This window comes from Ascidia mentula, chromosome 3 (genome assembly GCF_947561715.1).
Source record: "Ascidia mentula chromosome 3, kaAscMent1.1, whole genome shotgun sequence".
Lineage (NCBI taxonomy): Eukaryota > Metazoa > Chordata > Ascidiacea > Phlebobranchia > Ascidiidae > Ascidia > Ascidia mentula.
This window is the reverse complement of record NC_138568.1, coordinates 22,426,705-22,449,447: the sequence shown is the minus strand read 5'-3', so window position 1 is coordinate 22,449,447 and position 22,743 is coordinate 22,426,705. Positions and strand designations below refer to the sequence as shown.

The 22,743-nt window shown below is 37.6% G+C and overlaps 1 protein-coding gene across 1 annotated transcript; it reads right to left on the bottom strand.

The window, feature by feature from the left end:
* Nucleotides 1-129: 129 nt before the first annotated feature.
* On the bottom strand, nt 130-1,686 carry LOC145895975 (uncharacterized). The gene is made up of 2 exons (XM_082984741.1): nt 786-1,686; nt 130-656 (listed from the first exon to the last, which is right to left on the bottom strand). Exons 1-2 carry the CDS (start codon nt 1,684-1,686, stop codon nt 130-132), a joined length of 1,428 nt encoding a protein of 475 aa, XP_082840867.1.
* Between the last annotated feature and the right edge of the window lie 21,057 nt (nt 1,687-22,743).

The following is a 22,743-nucleotide window of genomic DNA, read 5'->3' as shown; positions in this document are numbered from 1 at the left end:
TTACATAACTTTTGAAGAAGAACCTTAACAGGTTGTACAACTGCAGCACCAAACCCTAAAGGATCATATATTGAATTTGCAATCGAAAGAATTCCTCGACGTGTTACAGGTTTTTCCCTAACCTTTACTCTAAAGCACAATGTGTCTTTCTGTTGGTAGACTGTCACTGGATAGTTCAAGATTAGTTGCTTCTTTGGACCATTCTTCTTTAGGAATAGATTGAAGAACTTCTCTGTTATTACTTATCCATTTTGTTAACTTGAATCCACCCCTGGAAAGAATTTTGATAAGCTCCTTTACAAGCTGTTTTGCACTTTCAACACTGGGAGTTGAAGTGAGACAATCATCAACATAAAAACAATTCAGTACTGTATCCACAGTAAGAGCATTGAAATCTAATTTGTTGTCTTCTGCAGTACGTTTCAAGGCAAAATTGGCACAGCTCGACGAACAGACTGTTCCAAACAGGTATACAGTCATTCTATATTCTTGGAGTTCATTTTCAAGATTTCCATCTTTCCACCAAAGAAATCTGAACATGTCACGGTCAGCAGCTGGTACCTTAACTTGATGAAACGTGGCTTGGATATCACCTTGTACAGCAATTAGATCACGACGAAAACGAAACAAGACACCAATTAACTTGTTGGTGATATCTGGCCCATGAAGCAGATTGTCATTCAAACTAATTCATTTAAATTTTGCAGAGCAGTTAATAACGACTCTAATTTTTCCTGGTTTTTCAGGATGGTAAACACCATGGTGGGGAACATACCAAGTTTTACCTTGGATTTCACTTGTATTGGTAACCTTTTCAGCATAACCTTTGTCAATCATGTCATCCATGAAAGCCTTGTAATCTTCGAAGAAATTATTGTCCTTTTTGAAACGGTGTTTCAAGTATGCAGCACGTTGTTCTGCTTGAACTTTGTTGAAAGGTAGATGCAAACTAGAGTTACGAACTGGCAATCCAATTTCATAATGCTGATCATCTAGATGCCTGATTGAACTGTTGACCATTTTCATAAAACGAGCTTGATCCACCGACAGCTCATCTTTGGAATTGGTCAAGGAATCTACCACATACTGCACATTTGATGTACAGCTGTTTTGACAAAGAAATTCTTGGTATGGTTCGATGAACTTGCTTTGCTTGGGCAGTTGACAATCCAGCCCAACACAGTTTTGATTGCATAGTAGCCAGATGGTACAAACTGATTCCTCAAAATCAAGCATCTCCAAATTACTGATTATTTTTGCCCTTCTATTCTCACGGCTTTGATTAATGGTGACTGTGCAGATATTGACTTCAGGGCATTTGGGGATTTGCAACCTTTTGATCAAACTATCAGTCAAAAAAGAATTGGTGCTTCCTGTATCCAGAAAAGCATTGGTAATTACAGTCCGGTTACTTCCCTTCAGACGAATCTTAACAGGAACTATTGGTAGCAAAACTCCTTTTTCATTATTGAGATTCACCAAGCCACTATGAACTTCCACTGCATTTTCTTTATTCTTTTGTTGCTCGTTCTCAGTTGGGTGCAGCAAAGTTGTGTGACGTTTCTTGCAACCAGGTTTCTTGCAGGGTTCCTTTCGATTACATTGTTGAGCCCAATGTCCTTTTTCTAAACAGGCAAGGCACAGTTGTTTTTTGTCAACAAACTCTCTTCGCTTTTCGTAAGCCATTTCTCCAAACCTTTTGCACTGATTCAAGTAATGATTTTCTTGGCAAAGTAGGCAAACAGGTCGAGATTTCGGAGAGGGTTGCACTTGTGCTGCAAATATGACACCCTTTGGCTTGTTTTGCTTAGATGCACTTTGGTCATGCTTCGTTAGCTTTGTTGCACTTTGGACATACTTCATTTGCTTGCAGTTGTCACAAAATATGTTGTTGCATTCCCTCGTTTTCCTTTCACAAATTCAGACAGGTCTTGAATTGTGACATCTCTGTCTTTCTTTGTCATAATGAAATCCACTTCATGATACCAACTTGGTAACCAGGACTGTGGAAGGCGTTTCATGATTTGTTCAATAACATTAATACTGTTCATTTGACTTAGACAATTTACTGCTTTAAGAGTACATATACAGGAAGTTAGTTTTGCATCAAATTTTATTAAAGCTTCATGATCATTTTGATTCAATGAAAGTCCTTCAGTAATTTCTGCCAGACAAGCTTTGGCAATTTTATATTTAATACCAAACCTGTTTTTCATCTTGGGTTCAGGAACATTGCTATCAATCAGTGTATCAAATGCATCCATAAATTGGCAACATTTTGCAGGATTTCCATCAAAAATTGGGCATTCTTTGGTGTAATCAATTGGAGGTTTGATTATAATAGATGGTAAAGCAGTATTGGGAATTTGTGGGGCTTGGGTTTGAATTGGTTGTGGTGTATGTATCATTGGTGGAATAGGTGACCAATTAGGGTTCGATAAAGGTACCGTATGGGTTTTGTTAGGTTCAGGTAATGTTGATGTATAAAGCAAGGTATTGGGATTGAAGGTAACATGGGTATTGTAATTGGAATAGGGTTACATTTCAGGTGAATAAGGTAATTTTTCAGGATTAAAATTGTTGTTTGTCTTGGATGCATAATGCGATTCCTTTTCATTTTGCACCAAGGCTTCAGTTTCATTTAAGCTTGCTTGCAATTCTAGTTGATACATTTCTTGCCGGAATTTTTTTTTCAAGTTGTTCTCGATATTTGGTTTGTTGAAATTCTAATTCTTTAGCCTTTTGTATTCTCAAAGCTTCTTCTTGTTTTCTTCGGTATTCAGACACCAACCCTTCTTGTGCTAGTTGGTTCTGTAATTTTAACTGATTTTCTTCAAATTGCAGTCTTGCATAGGTTTGTTGTTGTTTTACCTCAGCCAATTTCTTCTGAGACGCCAAACGAGACAGCAAAATGATTCTCCTGTCATTTGGATTGATTTGGGAGGAAATACTTCCACAACTTGTATGAGAAGAGCATGTTTTTGAATGGCTTCTTTGGGAGGATTTTAATTGTGACCTACAACTTCTTTTAGAACTGCCACTGAAAACATCATCTCTTGTCCGAGATGTTTGAGGTTGCATTACTCCCTTATACAGGAGCTTAGACATTGAACGTGTGACCATTCCTTGTGTTGGTGCTGATGCCTTCGCAGCAGATGAGGTTGGAGCATTTTCCACTAAGGTTTCCAACAACTGTCCTTCTTGAACTTGCACATTGTTAGAATTGAGCTGTGGAACTGCACTTGTTTCACCTTCTGTGGCATTATCAGCTATTTGTTGAAATAGATCACCTTTAAGACCACAAGCAAACTGGACATTTTCAGTAGTTTCTAAGTTTGTTTCTCCATCAGATGCCATTTTGCAATTCGAATACAGTAACTATGCTTCTTCAGAAAGTATTCGAAAACCGAATGTGACTGCCGTATTTTTGTCTAAAACAGTCACTGTGTTTAACAGTATATTCACTGTCTTGGCGGCGAAAACTAGTCAACTATAAGAATCTCAAACAACATATATTGATCGACTTAAGAGCACAGATACATGTGTAGATACATATGCGTACATGCAAATGTGTACATGCAAATGCGTACATGCGTTTTCTATAAGAAACAGAAAAAGAGTTACCAACTAAAACACACTGAAGTAATGAGACGTCATTGCAAACACTCACCGAATACTTGTGACTTTAAGAAACTTCACCGCGTGTTATAAATTGTTCGGTTAATTTAACTCCTAATTCCTTTAATTCAAATAGAAAATAATAAGGATTGTTGCTACTTGAAACAGATACAATTTGTTACTAGTTTGACACATACGAGGGGCCAAACGGATCGTTTAAATGCCGTGTTAACAGGAAAAAATACTTACATAGACAAGTCAGCTAAGACTCGCTTTTTCTCGTCTTTCTCTCTCTAACATGTTTCGCGGAAACTTACATGTGTTTAACTCATTTTCTTAAAAGTAAACCAACACAAACAAATGTTTAGTAGTTTGCACGTCATAGACAAAGGTTTATTTTTGCAACAAGAAACGTTTTGGTGTCCTACGACTAATACGGTTTCACCAAACCATACCCGACTTGTCTGCGTAAGTCTAAGAGAAAGAGAGAGAGACAAGAAAAAGGTGAGTCTTGCCTGACTAGTCTAATACCCGACTTCTCTACTAAGTCTGAGAGAGAGAGACGAGAAAAAGGCGAGTCTTACCTGACTTGTCTACGTAAGTATTTTTCCGTGTTAACACGTGCAAGATTTCTATTGGCAAAAAATATTAAATAAACGGTAAGGGGCAACTTTTCGTTGTTACACTACATGACTTTTTTCATTGGCATGACTCAAACTAATACAGGTTTTAAGGATGTGTTTCGCCCCTGCAGGAAAATACCCATTCCTTTACTGTCGCAGACGACAGTTCTATTTGTTGGGTTTAAGTGGTTTCAATATGTTTGTTTGTTCTTCAGCTACCGTGTTTTAAAACCAATTAGGATAAAGCGAATCTTCGGTATTGTTTATATTTCTTGACATACTATTGATGTTATGACAAGATGTTGTAACAAATCCAGTGTGAGGCATTTTTGCTTCAGTGGTGTGCAGCAGGTGTTTGGAGGTTAAACTTCTTTTCGTAATTTTGGGTCAGTTCGGAGCTAAATTCCCTAAATATCATCTGCATTCAATTTGAGTTTTTAATTATAGGAAAAACGCGAAACATTTAAATTTTTTCAGTGTTGATGAGGAAGTGAAGAACGACTGCTCAACAACAACAACAACAACAACAACAACAACAACAACAACCAACAACATACAGGGGAGGTGGAAGTGTGCGGTAAGTGAAAATACATAACTTATTGTTTTTTCGGAAATAAGTGGTTTAGATGTTTACGTACATTTGTAGGTTCTTACCAACACTTTGTACTTACTCACTTGCTGGACAAACTCCAGTTTAAACAAACGTTTGCAACAATGTTTACGCAGTCGAACGTAACTATTACACGAACTTACAAAGATTTTGACTTACTTCGCCACACGTGAATATTTGTTACCTCAATGGTTTGGTTTCTGTAGTTTTCCAAACTAATGTGGAACAAATCAACAATCAGAGACATGAAGCGAGTTACAACCAATGTTGTGGTTTTGCAATTCACTTGTTTCAAAGCGAACTAATCCACGAAGCACAATGGAAAGATTTTAATACGATGCTTCATTCTTATATCATCTAAGAAGGTCACACTGCGCAAAAGTTTACGGTCGGTAACTTACGTCACACTGCGCAATTACATGAATACCTGTGTCTCGAAGATGTTTGTGTTAGATACGACAATGTCACAAACCATCCATTAATTCCAATTCAAAACGTTACTGTCTGTGGCGCCATCGCGACCACTTCAAACACTATTGCATGTAGAAAGATTACGTTGTACACACGTTGTTATATGGTGGTGGACAACGTTCAGTGACATTACACACAATAACCACACTACACCTACTTCGTTGCTACAAAACACAGGGTTCAACTATTTTCTCCAAAGCACGTTGCATTCGGCTGCTCTAGGGTGGATATGACTTCTGCCGCATCTCACTTTGCCATTATCATGTAGTACTGATTTGTGATACCTACATTTTTAACAATTGCCACAAAAATAACAGCAGACTTTTGTGGGTACTCAAGTACTGCGACCACGGAAGAAAGAATATAGCAAAATGCGGACAACACTACGAAGAGTTTGGAAAACGAGTCGCGTAAAAATTCAATTTCGTCGTCACATTCCACACGTTTAAGAATTAATTCTCGCTTTCTTCAGAAATTGTATTTAATCGTCAGGCATATTTTGCTATTTTATTTTATTTTTACCTGGTTAATGAAAAAACTTTACCAAAACTTAAAAAATAAACATCTTGTAATACATGACAATCACATACTGATAAAAAATTCCAAGGTATAAACGTCTCGAACAAGTTTGCTGTCATGACGTCTGTTGCTGTCGATGTGTTGTTGGACGTTTCTAGGTGTCCCACATGGGCACCGTTACCTGACAAATTGAGTTTGTAAGCAAAAAGTTTACGGTCACTGATCCGACGCCACCGGATTTACAGATTTTGTGGCAGAGAAATGTGTTTCAAAACTTACTAATGACAAAAACCTCATGTAACAACCACGAAATCCCGACAAGCCTTAGAATTACTGATAAAAGATTCGTTTAAAATAATTAGAAAATATTCCTTCTAGCATTGCAACAAAATGTTCGCACAAAAACTTACCAGGAACCACGTGATGTGTATTATATAGGATGTGGTATTGGGGTGGAGTTTCGACAACAAATTACTGTGCGATGGGAGGCAGGATTGCGATGATAAGATCTACAACTCACATCAACGATTTGACCACGATGAAGATCCTCAACTTTGCAAACATCGGAAATACTGCGGCACTAAAGACGGACTTATCAATATTCCTATGTCCAAAGTATGCGACGGTTTTATCGATTGCAAGGATGAAAGTGACGAATATCCAGAGGAATTGTGCACAAAGCAAGGAAGATTCTACTGTCCAGCGTTAAATGGAGCCAAAGTAAAGTTATTTCTTGTAAACAAAACCACAAAAAATTAAAGACACCTTAATTGCAAGAGTTACAGTAAAATCACTTGAAAGCTGTATTTTAACAATAAAAAGGCAAATATGTATGGGTGTCTGTTGTTCAGTATTGATTTTCATAATGCCCTTTGTTAAATCTTTCGCGCACAGATAACCACAAAGACTATTTAAGTATTCTCAGATTTCTGTGACAGATTTCTGTCAAAGAGTCGGATGTTTGTGACCTCACAATTAACTGCGATGATCAAAGTGACGAAATAAACTGCACAAATGACGGAAGGTTTTATTGCGAAAATAAAGATCCATTGTTCGTTAAGAAGGAGAAGGTAAACACATGTTAACAATATTTAAAGTTTTGTGTCCTGTAGCAAAGATGTTTTGATTCCGTGCATGTTAATGTTGTGACCGAAATTAATTCAGCGATCCCGAATTCGGACTAAAGTTATTGGGAGGGCGGGTATGGAAGTTTTAAGACCGATTTAGAAAGACATTTTCTCTGTTTTTAGCGCTTAATTTCCCAACCTCAACTATGGTAAACGCTCAGTTCACCCTGCACTAACGGCTCACCGTCAAAACAAATTTTGGGAGCTGAACTACAGAGGCGAATACTTTCATAATTAAACAAAATCAAGTCAATATGAATAAAACTTTAGAATCGCCCAATGTTAAAAGGACGAACACTAAAGAATAAAGTGCGACCCACTGCACAAATCATGTTCTTTACAAATAACCACACAAGCACACCTCAACGTTTGCCACCAGTTAAGAACTGCCAGTTTACGAATTAATTCTTATTTTTGTCGCCAGCTATCTGGCCAATTAGCGCGTCACACGCCTTCCACGTACCCAAAACTACACATGCATATTGCAGTACAAATTTTTTTGTCCAATTTCCATAGTTCCGTTGTTCACCAATCACATACAAAACAGTAATTTAGCATTATGCTGTTTACAGACGCCAATATGAGCAACTTAACTGCAAAGTTTTCTTTAATTTAATCCACATAGAAATTCAATGGAGTCGGCGACTGCTCTGATTGGTCAGACGAGTGCCCAACAAACACAAAAGTGATCAACGAAAACATATTTTCATCACGATTCGAGTTGATTGCAAACCCATTTCTACGAGCCATTGTGTGGATAATGGGGATGCTCGCCATTGCCGGAAATTTGGTAAATTAAACTAAGTTTGTTTTGTCGTGGTTGCACAACAAGAACACGTGTTATATTCCTTTTATTTGTTTTGAGGTTGTCATGGTGATGGAAGGCAAAACGTTGGCGACGACAGAATCACAATCTGCTGCATTTCGCACAAACCATCTGCTCGTTTTGAATCTATCCGTTTCCGATCTACTTATGGGAGTTTATCTGATCATGCTGGGAGCCGCTGGTGTCAGATACTCTGGAAATTATTGTGCCAATGACCTTATTTGGAGATCAAGCGGAAGTTGCACCACAATGGGGGTATTGGTTTTGCTTTCAAGCGAAACATCGGTTTTTACAATGGTTCTGTTGACCATATTCCGACTGTATGCTGTGAAAAACGTAAGTGAAAGAATTGTATTTGGTTACGCCAGCTGTTACCAATTTCGTTGAATCAGGGACGGCCCGTTTCAAAATTTTACGACAACTTTCTCTCTGGAAATCTTTTATCTCTGGAAACCTATTTATTATCACTCTCACAGCTATCGCTAAATTCTAATCCCGACAAAATAACACAGTTTTGCCCAATTTAGGAACTACAGGGTAGATAAAAGAGGAAACAATTTCCAGTCCGATGAGATTCGAACTGACAACTACATTCCCCGTCCCTCGATTTGAAACGAACCACCGAGCTTGCAAACTTATTGCTTTTAATGAAAACACGTTAATGTTCTCTTTTGTTTCAGCCACTTGATGCATCCTTGAAACCGGAAATGAAAACTGTCATCCTTTCCATTATCCTCTCCTGGGCATTCTCCTTTACAATTGCTTTTGTTCCACTCACAATTCAACTTCAACATTTGTTTGAAACCAAAGCTTGGATGAATGAGAATCCGTTTTTTGACAATGTTGCAGTCGACTTCTCTGGTAAGAAATTGTCGTTGATGTTGGTGGTGAAACCACTTTCAAATGACACTAGCGCTGCGTTTACAGGAATGAATAACTTCATGGATCGATTTGTAACTTTCCAACACAACTTCACAAGCAACGATTCCCAAGAACTTAACACTGCCCTCATGCGAGTAAATGATGCTAATTCCTGGATGAATTTTATGGATATTCTAGAGGATTACAATTACACTGAGCTATTTGATATTTCTGGATATTTGGGGTTCGTTTTTATTCGCGCAAAATCTTCAATTATATCGCCACAAAAATGTTTGTGTGTAGATATTACAGCAGCAGCAGTGTTTGCATCAGCAAACTGTATGTAACAACCAACGACAAGGCATGGGGATATTCAATCGCCATCATTACTCTTAACTTCCTGGCCTTCATGTTTGTGGCAATTACGTATTTTTGGATATACAAAAAGACAACTGCTAGTGCCAGGCAAGTGAACGTGAGACCAAGGGATGGAAGGGCTGCAAAACAAAACAAAGGTAAATACATTCGTAGTTGCAGACATATTGTACCATTAATGCTGTTTGTTTGGGCAGAAATGCAAAAGAAAATCCTCCGACTGATAATTACCGATTTTCTCTGCTGGGTTCCAATTTCCATCATGGTATTTGTAAACTTCAGTGGAGTCCCTATGCCTCCAGTGATGTACGCTGTGTCAGCAATTATCCTACTCCCCATCAACAGCTCTCTAAATCCCCTCATCTACTCCAACGCACCGAAACTACTTTATGATAGAGTCCGGGACGACCTACGTACCGTTTTCAGACGTCAGCCACAGGAAGAGCAACAGGAAAATGTGGTTGTGGTTGCTAACCGAGAAAACTTACATGTGTTTGAAGCAGAAACCAATCTGTAACTAAACCTTGCATTCAGTTTGTGGAAAATGTGTTTTTTCCTGGCTTCGAATGGAAAGAAACAATTATTTTTTCTGACGTCACGCGTACCTTCTTTGTGTAGAATCCTATTCAATTTGTGAAGGCAAAGTAATTACACCATAAAATTGATATATCAAATTGCAAACTTCCATTTCAAAATCTCACAAGTAGGACAAAATAACATCTTTGACGTCAGACCCAAAACAAAGGAACAAAAATACGTGAATTTTGGTTGATGTACGCACTCCGTTTGCTTAGTTTTGCTTTTTGGATGTATTTTGTGGTTCTTCATTTGATGTACCATGGTTTGAGTCACGTGATGAGTTGGTCGGACTCGTGGTCCACGTCACACGTCATCTAACACATGGACACTCTTATTATGTGTGAGTGTTGGAACGCTTGACATCAACTTGGGTAGAATCACTTTGGACATTACAATGATGCGGTGATTCCCCTTGCTTCCAGTGACTTCCTTACTACATTTTGTCTCTGGATCAACGTTTACTTGTAAATATGATGTTATGATGTTGGAAACATTCCATGTAATCAACTCATGGAATACAAACTGTCGGCAGAGGGAAATATATTCTGCTACCTTTAAATATCACCAAAAAAAAGTTAAAACACCCCCTCAAAACCCCCTCTCACACACCTTGTACATAAACCTCGCCCTGTGTAATTTGTATATCATAGATAATTACATTTTCTTGCAAACAAGATGTCGTAAAATTCTTGGCAGGACAAACTCTCTGTGTAAATCGCATCATAATTCACATTCCATCGTTAACATTGTATCACATGTCCAGCAGCAAGATTTTTCGTTTGAAGTTTTTTTTTTCTAACAATCAATTACTGTTTGGCATTCAATATCAACTGGTTCGTTCGCGGCTAATTTAAACTTTCACGAAAATTGAATCGTTTTGTTGAATGTTTGCTGATTGCGCATATTTTGTGCTACTTGTTGTTGTTATCAATAAACACAGTGTTGAGAGGGTAAAAGTGTGTGTATTCTTGAACTTGTGAATTGTGATGAGGTACAAGGTTCAACCACACTTCATGAGTTTGTTGAGGAATTTCTAACCTGTTTGAGTTGGATCTTGTTTGAATTGTCGTCCGGTGTTCAACCGACTCCGTTATAAAGTTCGCAACCACAACGTAAAATCGAGACCAAATGGCCGCAACAAAAATCTTTTGTAAGGATTACCTCTGAAACAAAGGTAGGTGGCATCCAGGACCAAACGAAGACATCTACAATGTGTGACAGCAACGAGCAACATTGTTCCAATGTTAACTCGTTTCGTAATCTTTCTGCTGCTACGTTCGCGACCAACATTACCAGTACGTTGGTGAACAGGAAAACACATCGAACGAAACCATTACCTCTTCTTGCACACACAGCTCTTTTATCTGCTCAACAAAACATTTTGACGGTATTATTCGTCCTTCCTCACCACGGGTGCCCAAAACTTGGTCACGTTCAGCAAGATTGTCTGTAAACGAGCTTGAAAGGGACACCAAGCTCGTGAATTTCCCGAAAGTCACATACCTTTATTTACTTTTAAACCATATCTGTCCCTGACTATTTTATTTACTTTCCACTCAACAACATGACGCTGACCCCGTTTCAACTTGCTGTTCGACTCTTCGTATTCCAACATTGAGCTCCGTTGCTAGCTTCATCTAAGGCGATCGTAACGTTTAATATGCAGCTGACCAAGGACTGTGATAGACCGCAGAAGAGGAGGGTTTAACTGTCGTCAAGTTGTTTGTTCACTGAGGGTTATAAATTGTCTACAATTGCACGACAAATTGACGAAAGCAGTTTCCAAGTTAATGCAAGCAGAGGTCGCCAACAGGTTTGCTTTGGCAGTGCACTGGCTTCATTTGGGTGATGTGAAATTACGTATTTCGTGGAAGTCATGCAGTGAATGGAACCAATGTTATTGATTAACGATAACACGGAAGTCGCGTGTCGTGCGTTCTATGCTTGGTTGGTCGCTTGTGGGCCCGTTTTATGATCATGGTTCAGGAGATTCACAAGTCTGTGTGCGAAATTTATCGCAGGACGAAATGTTTCACCAACAAATAAAGTGCAAACGGGGAATCCACTTTGGCCCTAACGCGTTGTTATTTGTAACGAAACTGTCAAAATGAGACGGACCCACATTATAACACCCAGGAGAAATAGTCATAATGAACATTATCAACTGCGATTATTGTGGAGACCAAGTGCTTCTAACCAATGAATAGTTTGTGATTTAAAAATGATTGGAAAGTACTAACAACAGTTGATTACTGACGTGAAGACTGAAGTTTTAAGTGCGGCGAAAAGGTGTTGCATCATCCGGTAACACACCGACAGAAACCAGGAAAGGAGAAAGTTGCCTTGATTTTGTTGCCTGACGACGATTTGTCGCGTGAACCTGATGACTACCATATGCTGGTATTTATATATTTAGCGCAACCTCGTATCTATGTGCTGAGATTTTGTTTTCAAGAAATTGCTGAAATTAGCAAAAAAATTCAGTTTGGACGTTTGTTTGAAATCCGAAAGAAGACGTTGGTTTGACATGCTGCTAAGAAACGTTGTTTGTTTGGCGGTTTGATTCACAAATAGACACGAAAATTTTAGGGTGACGTTTTAAAAGAAGTCTGCGGATCGCTGCTCTATGTCATCATAATTCACTGTGACATCATAATCAAATACCTGACTAACTGCCATTATTTCTGTGCTTAGTTGAACGCATGAACAGTAAATATACGAAAGTAAAAATGGACACCGATAAAAACCATAAGGGTTATGCAGTCAAGAATCCGACATTAAATGCGCCAAACTCCATAGTTTACCTCTTTCCTCTCCAAGCGTATATGTATATAGCCTGAAATCGTCATCACGTAGCGATCACAAGCCTTGGCCGCGCAAAGATATACATTCAGGTGAATGTACTATAGAATGGAAAAAGTATTCCTTGCGCCAACAAAAGTCTCAGGTTCAACATCATCTGAAAGTGAGGATAATAGCCAAGGTGATTCAGGTCAAACGCCAGCCAAGAGAGGCAGATGTTCCGGACACGCAGGCCCCTGGTGCACTGTACCCAGTCACGAAAGGCCTGCAGACACCTAGGCTACATGCACAGATTAATCGCAATATACCATGACCTAACTACCCGAGTTGTGGCCAGGTACAGTTGTCAGCAAAGTTGCCATCATGGGCCCAATCTATGACAATGATAAGATTTAATCATGGCACCGTTTTGCTGTGAATGCAGAATATATTTTTTCATGAAAGCTTAGGGCTGCAAAATGCACTAACAAAACTACAGAAAACAGGAACATAAAACAATGCAATAAGTTTCAACCAAAACAACACTCTAAAACGTAAAATATTAATGACTGCAAAAGAGTATGATTTTCCTTGGATGATGCTACAGTATTATGACAAAATATTTTAGCTTTGGAATTGGGCTTTTATAGAGGGCGATGTTTTTCAACTCAGGAATGTAACACACAATAAATTTGACAAATCTTTGAAGCAAGAATAGTTTGGAATTCCTGCTTATTGGGGAAGTTTAACCCAAAAATGCATATGACATGTACAGGGTGGAAGTGTGAAGAAAGCAAGTTCTCAAACTGTGTGAGAAAAATATCAATTTCATTTCTTGAGAGTGTAAGGTACTAAACCGGGGTTGTGTTATAGCCTTAGCGGTTCCCTAATGATACGAGGTGCCATCCATGCTTTTGTAGGCTACGTTGCAGCTGTAAAAGAACCAACCGCGGACTGACAAAGTCGTCATACAGGGTTGAGTTAAACAGTTGAACGAAAGTTGTTAACGTCGCGCCACAGATCTAGTACAAATAGTTCTCTTGTCAGAACCAAACTGAACGAATAGTTCTCTTGTCAGAACCAAACTGAACTAATTGTTCAGCTTGGTTCGATTGTGGGCCGACGTGCACATTGTCCATGAAGTTCTTTCGACTGCCGTAACCAACGAAGAGAATAATAATCTGTTTCCAGCAAAAACTTCCTACCTAGAAGACTGCAGTTTGGTCGCAGATATCACAACAAGGAACTCTTTCGTGTCGTGAAATGGTTTCTTTTGGCACGGCTTTGGGACATCCTCCCATACTCAATGGCGCTCTACTTACCTTTCACGTTCTGTGACAAAATGCATCCAACGCATCTGTATCGACAACAAACCACCGTGTGGGATCTGGGTGTTGCAAAAAGGGCCCCGAAGTCAAACTCTCTTTGAAATTTATTTCATACGAAATTGCTTTACTTTTCCGTAAGTCGGTGAAGATGGGAAGCATAATTCTGTATATATTTTGCGGTAATATGACGTCAAGCATAGAAATTGACACACGTCTTTCACTGTTCGTGGCTGTGGCCATTCAGACAGGTCTTTATTTTGTTTTGGTCACAACTGACGCCGTCTTTCGATATGATATGTCAAAGGAAGTCAGCTTGGATTGATAACAAGCGCATTTAGATAGTTTAAGCGTTAATTCCGCTTCTTGTATGCGACACAAGACATAGGGAAATCTCTGCAAATGTAGGTCAAAACTAAAAGCGTGCACGATAATATAATCCATAAATGGTGCCGCGGATTTGATGTGCTTTCAGAACCAGAAGCATCGGTTGTTGAAATTGGACACAGTATAGCGAGTGATCATGGACACAGTATAGTTAGTGATAACGGACACAGTATAGCGAGTGATCATGGACACAGTATAGCGAGTGATCATGGACACAGTATAGTTAGTGATAACGGACACAGTATAGTTAGTGATCATGGACACAGTATAGTTAGTGATAATGGACACAGTATAGTTAGTGATAATGGACACAGTATAGTTAGTGATAATGGACACAGTATAGTTAGTGATAATGGACACAGTATAGCGAGTGATCATGGACACAGTATAGTTAGTGATAATGGACACAGTATAGTTAGTGATAATGGACACAGTATAGTTAGTGATAATGGACACAGTATAGTTAGTGATAATGGACACAGTATAGTTAGTGATAACGGACACAGTATAGTTAGTGATAATGGACACAGTATAGTTAGTGATAATGGACACAGTATAGCGAGTGATCATGGACACAGTATAGTTAGTGATAATGGACACAGTATAGTTAGTGATAATGGACACAGTATAGTTAGTGATAATGGACACAGTATAGTTAGTGATAACGGACACAGTATAGTTAGTGATAATGGACACAGTATAGTTAGTGATAATGGACACAGTATAGCGAGTGATCATGGACACAGTATAGTTAGTGATAACGGACACAGTATAGTTAGTGATAATGGACACAGTATAGTTAGTGATAATGGACACAGTATAGTTAGTGATAATGGACACAGTATAGTTAGTGATAACGGACACAGTATAGTTAGTGATAATGGACACAGTATAGTTAGTGATAATGGACACAGTATAGCGAGTGATCATGGACACAGTATAGTTAGTGATAACGGACACAGTATAGTTAGTGATAATGGACACAGTATAGTTAGTGATAATGGACACAGTATAGTTAGTGATAATGGACACAGTATAGTTAGTGATAACGGACACAGTATAGTTAGTGATAATGGACACAGTATAGTTAGTGATAACGGACACAGTATAGTTAGTGATAACGGACACAGTATAGTTAGTGATAAGGGACACAGTATAGTTAGTGATAACGGACACAGTATAGTTAGTGATAATGGACACAGTATAGTTAGTGATCATGGACACAGTATAGCGAGTGATCATGGACACAGTATAGTTAGTGATAATGGACACAGTATAGTTAGTGATCATGGACACAGTATAGTTAGTGATCATGGACACAGTATAGCGAGTGATAACGGACACAGTATAGTTAGTGATAACGGACACAGTATAGTTAGTGATAACGGACACAGTATAGTTAGTGATAACGGACACAGTATAGTTAGTGATAACGGACACAGTATAGTTAGTGATAACGGACACAGTATAGTTAGTGATAACGGACACAGTATAGTTAGTGATAATGGACACAGTATCGTTAGTGATAACGGACACAGTATAGTTAGTGATAATGGACACAGTATAGTTAGTGATAATGGACACAGTATAGTTAGTGATAACGGACACAGTATAGTTAGTGATAACGGACACAGTATAGTTAGTGATAACGGACACAGTATAGTTAGTGATAACGGACACAGTATAGTTAGTGATAATGGACACAGTATAGTTAGTGATAACGGACACAGTATAGTTAGTGATAACGGACACAGTATAGTTAGTGATAACGGACACAGTATAGTTAGTGATAACGGACACAGTATAGTTAGTGATAACGGACACAGTATAGTTAGTGATAACGGACACAGTATAGTTAGTGATCATGGACACAGTATAGTTAGTGATAACGGACACAGTATAGTTAGTGATAACGGACACAGTATAGTTAGTGATAAGGGACACAGTATAGTTAGTGATAACGGACACAGTATAGTTAGTGATAATGGACACAGTATAGTTAGTGATCATGGACACAGTATAGCGAGTGATCATGGACACAGTATAGTTAGTGATAATGGACACAGTATAGTTAGTGATAACGGACACAGTATAGTTAGTGATAACGGACACAGTATAGTTAGTGATAACGGACACAGTATAGTTAGTGATAACGGACACAGTATAGTTAGTGATAACGGACACAGTATAGTTAGTGATAACGGACACAGTATAGTTAGTGATAACGGACACAGTATAGTTAGTGATAACGGACACAGTATAGTTAGTGATAACGGACACAGTATAGTTAGTGATAACGGACACAGTATAGTTAGTGATAACGGACACAGTATAGTTAGTGATAACGGACACAGTATAGTTAGTGATAACGGACACAGTATAGTTAGTGATAACGGACACAGTATAGTTAGTGATAATGGACACAGTATAGTGAGTGATCATGGACACAGTATAGTTAGTGATAACGGACACAGTATAGTTAGTGATAACGGACACAGTATAGTTAGTGATAAGGGACACAGTATAGTTAGTGATAACGGACACAGTATAGTTAGTGATAATGGACACAGTATAGTTAGTGATAACGGACACAGTATAGTTAGTGATAATGGACACAGTATAGCGAGTGATCATGGACACAGTATAGTTAGTGATAACGGACACAGTATAGTTAGTGATAACGGACACAGTATAGTTAGTGATAAGGGGCATGGTCAGCCTATCTAAATGCATGGAGTTTCTTCATTTCGTTTTGACTTTCGTTTTGAAAAACGAAATTTCGTTTCGTATGACACTTTTTCGTTTCGAAACGATATACAAAAACGAAATTTTGGGTAAAAACATAATGCTAAAAAACAAAAAAAAATTGTAATTTAATGGGCACTTGATGATGCCCTTGAGCGAAACATGTCGGTTTGGAGGAAATTTTGTATCAAAACACACTTGCATTTTAAAATCAAAATTTTGTTTTTTTTTCGTTTCGAATAACGTTTGCGAAACGAAATTTCGTTTTCGTGTTAGGTTTGAAAACGAAATAGAAGTTGGTTTGGGTTCCCCCAAGAAATTAGTTTAATATTACAAAACTTAAATGAAATTGAGACACAATTGCGTGCCATTTCGAAATACTCGAGTTGTTTTACGCGACTGTAAAGTGTAATGATGTTATTTACGTAGAAAACAGTTGATTTCAGTGATAACATTATCACCACGCAATAAATAAGCGAAATTTCGCGGGTTTTACATCCAAGTAAAGCAAAATCGTGATTGTTCATCGTGATAAAGTGAATCCTGCACTATTTACGCCAAAAGATGATGAAAGATCTTGTTTCACATACGAATCTGACCGTGTGCCGCAAAGGGGAATTGGAAACGAAATTTTGGTTTTTAAAACAAAAATTCGTTTCGAATAACCTTTGCAAAAGGAAATTTCGTTTTCGTGTTAGGTTTGAAAACGAAACAGAAGTTGGTTTGGGTTCCCCCAAGAAATTAGTTAAATATTACAAGCCCACAATGAAATTGCGTCACAATTGTGTGACATTTTCGAATTACTCGAGTTGTTTTATGCGACTGTAATGTGTAATGATGTTATTTACGTAGAAAACAGTTTATTTCAGTGATAACATTCTCACCACACACTAAATAAGCGAAACTTCGCGGGTTTTACATCCAAGTAAAGCAAAATCGTGATTGTTCATCGTGATAAAGTGAATCCTGCACTATTTACGCCAAAAGATGATGAAAGATCTTGTTTCACATACGAATCTGACCGTGTGCCGCAGAGGGGAATTGGAAACGAAATTTTGGTTTTAAAAACAAAATTTCGTTTCGAATAACGTTTGCGAAACGAAATTTCGTTTTCGTGTTAGGTTTGAAAGCGAAATAGAAGTTGGTTTGGGTTCCCCCAAGAAATTAGTTTAATATTACAAAACTTAAATGAAATTGAGACACAATTGCGTGCCATTTCGAAATACTCGAGTTGTTTTACGCGACTGTAAAGTGTAATGATGTTATTTACGTAGAAAACAGTTTATTTCAGTGATAACATTATCACCACGCACTAAATAAGCGAAATTTCGCGGGTTTTACATCCAAGTAAAGCAAAATCGTGATTGTTCATCGTGATAAAGTGAATCCTGCACTATTTACGCCAAAAGATGATGAAAGATCTTGTTTCACATACGAATCTGACCGTGTGCCGCAAAGGGGAATTGGAAACGAAATTTTGGTTTTTAAAACAAAAATTCGTTTCGAATAACCTTTGCAAAAGGAAATTTCGTTTTCGTGTTAGGTTTGAAAACGAAACAGAAGTTGGTTTGGGTTCCCCCAAGAAATTAGTTAAATATTACAAGCCCACAATGAAATTGCGTCACAATTGTGTGACATTTTCGAATTACTCGAGTTGTTTTATGCGACTGTAATGTGTAATGATGTTATTTACGTAGAAAACAGTTTATTTCAGTGATAACATTCTCACCACACACTAAATAAGCGAAACTTCGCGGGTTTTACATCCAAGTAAAGCAAAATCGTGATTGTTCATCGTGATAAAGTGAATCCTGCACTATTTACGCCAAAAGATGATGAAAGATCTTGTTTCACATACGAATCTGACCGTGTGCCGCAAAGGGGAATTGGAAACGAAATTTTGGTTTTAAAAACAAAATTTCGTTTCGAATAACGTTTGCGAAACGAAATTTCGTTTTCGTGTTAGGTTTGAAAGCGAAATAGAAGTTGGTTTGGGTTCCCCCAAGAAATTAGTTTAATATTACAAAACTTAAATGAAATTGAGACACAATTGCGTGCCATTTCGAAATACTCGAGTTGTTTTACGCGACTGTAAAGTGTAATGATGTTATTTACGTAGAAAACAGTTTATTTCAGTGATAACATTATCACCACGCACTAAATAAGCGAAATTTCGCGGGTTTTACATCCAAGTAAAGCAAAATCGTGATTGTTCATCGTGATAAAGTGAATCCTGCACTATTTACGCCAAAAGATGATGAAAGATCTTGTTTCACATACGAATCTGACCGTGTGCCGCAAAGGGGAATTGGAAACGAAATTTTGGTTTTTAAAACAAAAATTCGTTTCGAATAACCTTTGCAAAAGGAAATTTCGTTTTCGTGTTAGGTTTGAAAACGAAACAGAAGTTGGTTTGGGTTCCCCCAAGAAATTAGTTAAATATTACAAGCCCACAATGAAATTGCGTCACAATTGTGTGACATTTTCGAATTACTCGAGTTGTTTTATGCGACTGTAATGTGTAATGATGTTATTTACGTAGAAAACAGTTTATTTCAGTGATAACATTCTCACCACACACTAAATAAGCGAAACTTCGCGGGTTTTACATCCAAGTAAAGCAAAATCGTGATTGTTCATCGTGATAAAGTGAATCCTGCACTATTTACGCCAAAAGATGATGAAAGATCTTGTTTCACATACGAATCTGACCGTGTGCCGCAAAGGGGAATTGGAAACGAAATTTTGGTTTTAAAAACAAAATTTCGTTTCGAATAACCTTTGCCAAAGGAAATTTCGTTTTCGTGTTAGGTTTGAAAACGAAACAGAAGTTGGTTTGGGTTCCCCCAAGAAATTAGTTAAATATTACAAGCCCTCAATGAAATTGCGTCACAATTGTGTGACATTTTCGAATTACTCGAGTTGTTTTATGCGACTGTAATGTGTAATGATGTTATTTACGTAGAAAACAGTTTATTTCAGTGATAACATTATCACCACGCACTACATAAGCGAAATTTCGCGGGTTTTACATCTAAGTAAAGAAAATTGTGATTGTTCGTCGTGATAAAGTGAATCCTGCACTATTTACGCCAAAAGATGATGAAAGATCTTGTTTCACATACGAATCTGACCGTGTGCCGCAAAGGGGAATTGGAAACTAAATTTTGGTTTTAAAAACAAAATTTCGTTTCGAATAACGTTTGCGAAACGAAATTTCGTTTTCGTGTTAGGTTTGAAAGCGAAATAGAAGTTGGTTTGGGTTCCCCCAAGAAATTAGTTTAATATTACAAAACTTAAATGAAATTGAGACACAATTGCGTGCCATTTCGAAATACTCGAGTTGTTTTACGCGACTGTAAAGTGTAATGATGTTATTTACGTAGAAAACAGTTTATTTCAGTGATAACATTATCACCACGCACTAAATAAGCGAAATTTCGCGGGTTTTACATCCAAGTAAAGCAAAATCGTGATTGTTCATCGTGATAAAGTGAATCCTGCACTATTTACGCCAAAAGATGATGAAAGATCTTGTTTCACATACGAATCTGACCGTGTGCCGCAAAGGGGAATTGGAAACGAAATTTTGGTTTTTAAAACAAAAATTCGTTTCGAATAACCTTTGCAAAAGGAAATTTCGTTTTCGTGTTAGGTTTGAAAACGAAACAGAAGTTGGTTTGGGTTCCCCCAAGAAATTAGTTAAATATTACAAGCCCACAATGAAATTGCGTCACAATTGTGTGACATTTTCGAATTACTCGAGTTGTTTTATGCGACTGTAATGTGTAATGATGTTATTTACGTAGAAAACAGTTTATTTCAGTGATAACATTCTCACCACACACTAAATAAGCGAAACTTCGCGGGTTTTACATCCAAGTAAAGCAAAATCGTGATTGTTCATCGTGATAAAGTGAATCCTGCACTATTTACGCCAAAAGATGATGAAAGATCTTGTTTCACATACGAATCTGACCGTGTGCCGCAAAGGGGAATTGGAAACGAAATTTTGGTTTTAAAAACAAAATTTCGTTTCGAATAACGTTTGCGAAACGAAATTTCGTTTTCGTGTTAGGTTTGAAAGCGAAATAGAAGTTGGTTTGGGTTCCCCCAAGAAATTAGTTTAATATTACAAAACTTAAATGAAATTGAGACACAATTGCGTGCCATTTCGAAATACTCGAGTTGTTTTACGCGACTGTAAAGTGTAATGATGTTATTTACGTAGAAAACAGTTTATTTCAGTGATAACATTATCACCACGCAATAAATAAGCGAAATTTCGCGGGTTTTACATCCAAGTAAAGCAAAATCGTGATTGTTCATCGTGATAAAGTGAATCCTGCACTATTTACGCCAAAAGATGATGAAAGATCTTGTTTCACATACGAATCTGACCGTGTGCCGCAAAGGGGAATTGGAAACGAAATTTTGGTTTTTAAAACAAAAATTCGTTTCGAATAACCTTTGCAAAAGGAAATTTCGTTTTCGTGTTAGGTTTGAAAACGAAACAGAAGTTGGTTTGGGTTCCCCCAAGAAATTAGTTAAATATTACAAGCCCACAATGAAATTGCGTCACAATTGTGTGACATTTTCGAATTACTCGAGTTGTTTTATGCGACTGTAATGTGTAATGATGTTATTTACGTAGAAAACAGTTTATTTCAGTGATAACATTATCACCACGCACTAAATAAGCGAAACTTCGCGGGTTTTACATCTAAGTAAAGCAAAATCGTGATTGATCATCGTGATAAAGTGAATCCTGCACTATTTACGCCAAAAGATGATGAAAGATCTTGTTTCACATACGAATCTGACCGTGTGCCGCAAAGGGGAATTGGAAACGAAATTTTGGTTTTTGAAACAAAAGTTCGTTTCGAATAACCTTTGCAAAAGGAAATTTCGTTTTCGTGTTAGGTTTGAAATCGAAACAGAAGTTGGTTTGGGTTCCCCGAAGAAATTAGTTAAATATTACAAGCCCTCAATGAAATTGCGTCACAATTGTGTGACATTTTCGAAATACTCGAGTTGTTTTACGCGACTGTAAAGTGTAATGATGTTATTTACGTAGAAAACAGTTTATTTCAGTGATAACATTCTCACCACACACTAAATATGCGAAACTTCGCGGGTTTTACATCTAAGTAAAGCAAAATCGTGATTGTTCATCGTGATAAAGTGAATCCTGCACTATTTACGCCAAAAGATGATGAAAGATCTTGTTTCACATACGAATCTGACCGTGTGCCGCAAAGGGGAATTGGAAACGAAATTTTGGTTTTTGAAACAAAATTTCGTTTCGAATAACGTTTGCAAAAGGAAATTTCGTTTTCGTGTTAGGTTTGAAAACGAAACAGAAGTTTGTTTGGGTTCCCCCAAGAAATTAGTTAAATATTACAAGCCCTCAATGAAATTGCGTCACAATTGTGTGACATTTTCGAAATACTCGAGTTGTTTTTCGCGACTGTAAAGTGTAATGATGTTATTTACGTAGAAAACAGTTTATTTCAATGATAACATTCTCACCTCACACTAAATATGCGAAATTTCGCGGGTTTTACATCCAAGTAAAGCAAAATCGTGATTGTTCATCGTGATAAAGTGAATCCTGCACTATTTACGCCAAAAGATGATGAAAGATCTTGTTTCACATACGAATCTGACCGTGTGCCGCAAAGGGGAATTGGAAACCAAAATTTTGGTTTCGAAAACAAAATTTCGTTTCGAATAACGTTTGCGAAAGGAAATTTCGTTTTCGTGTTAGGTTTGAAAACGAAATAGAAGTTGGTTTGGGTTCCCCTAAGAAATTAGTTGAATATTACTAGACTTAAATGAAATTGCGACACAATTGTGTGACATTTTCGAAATACTCGAGTTGTTTTATGCGACT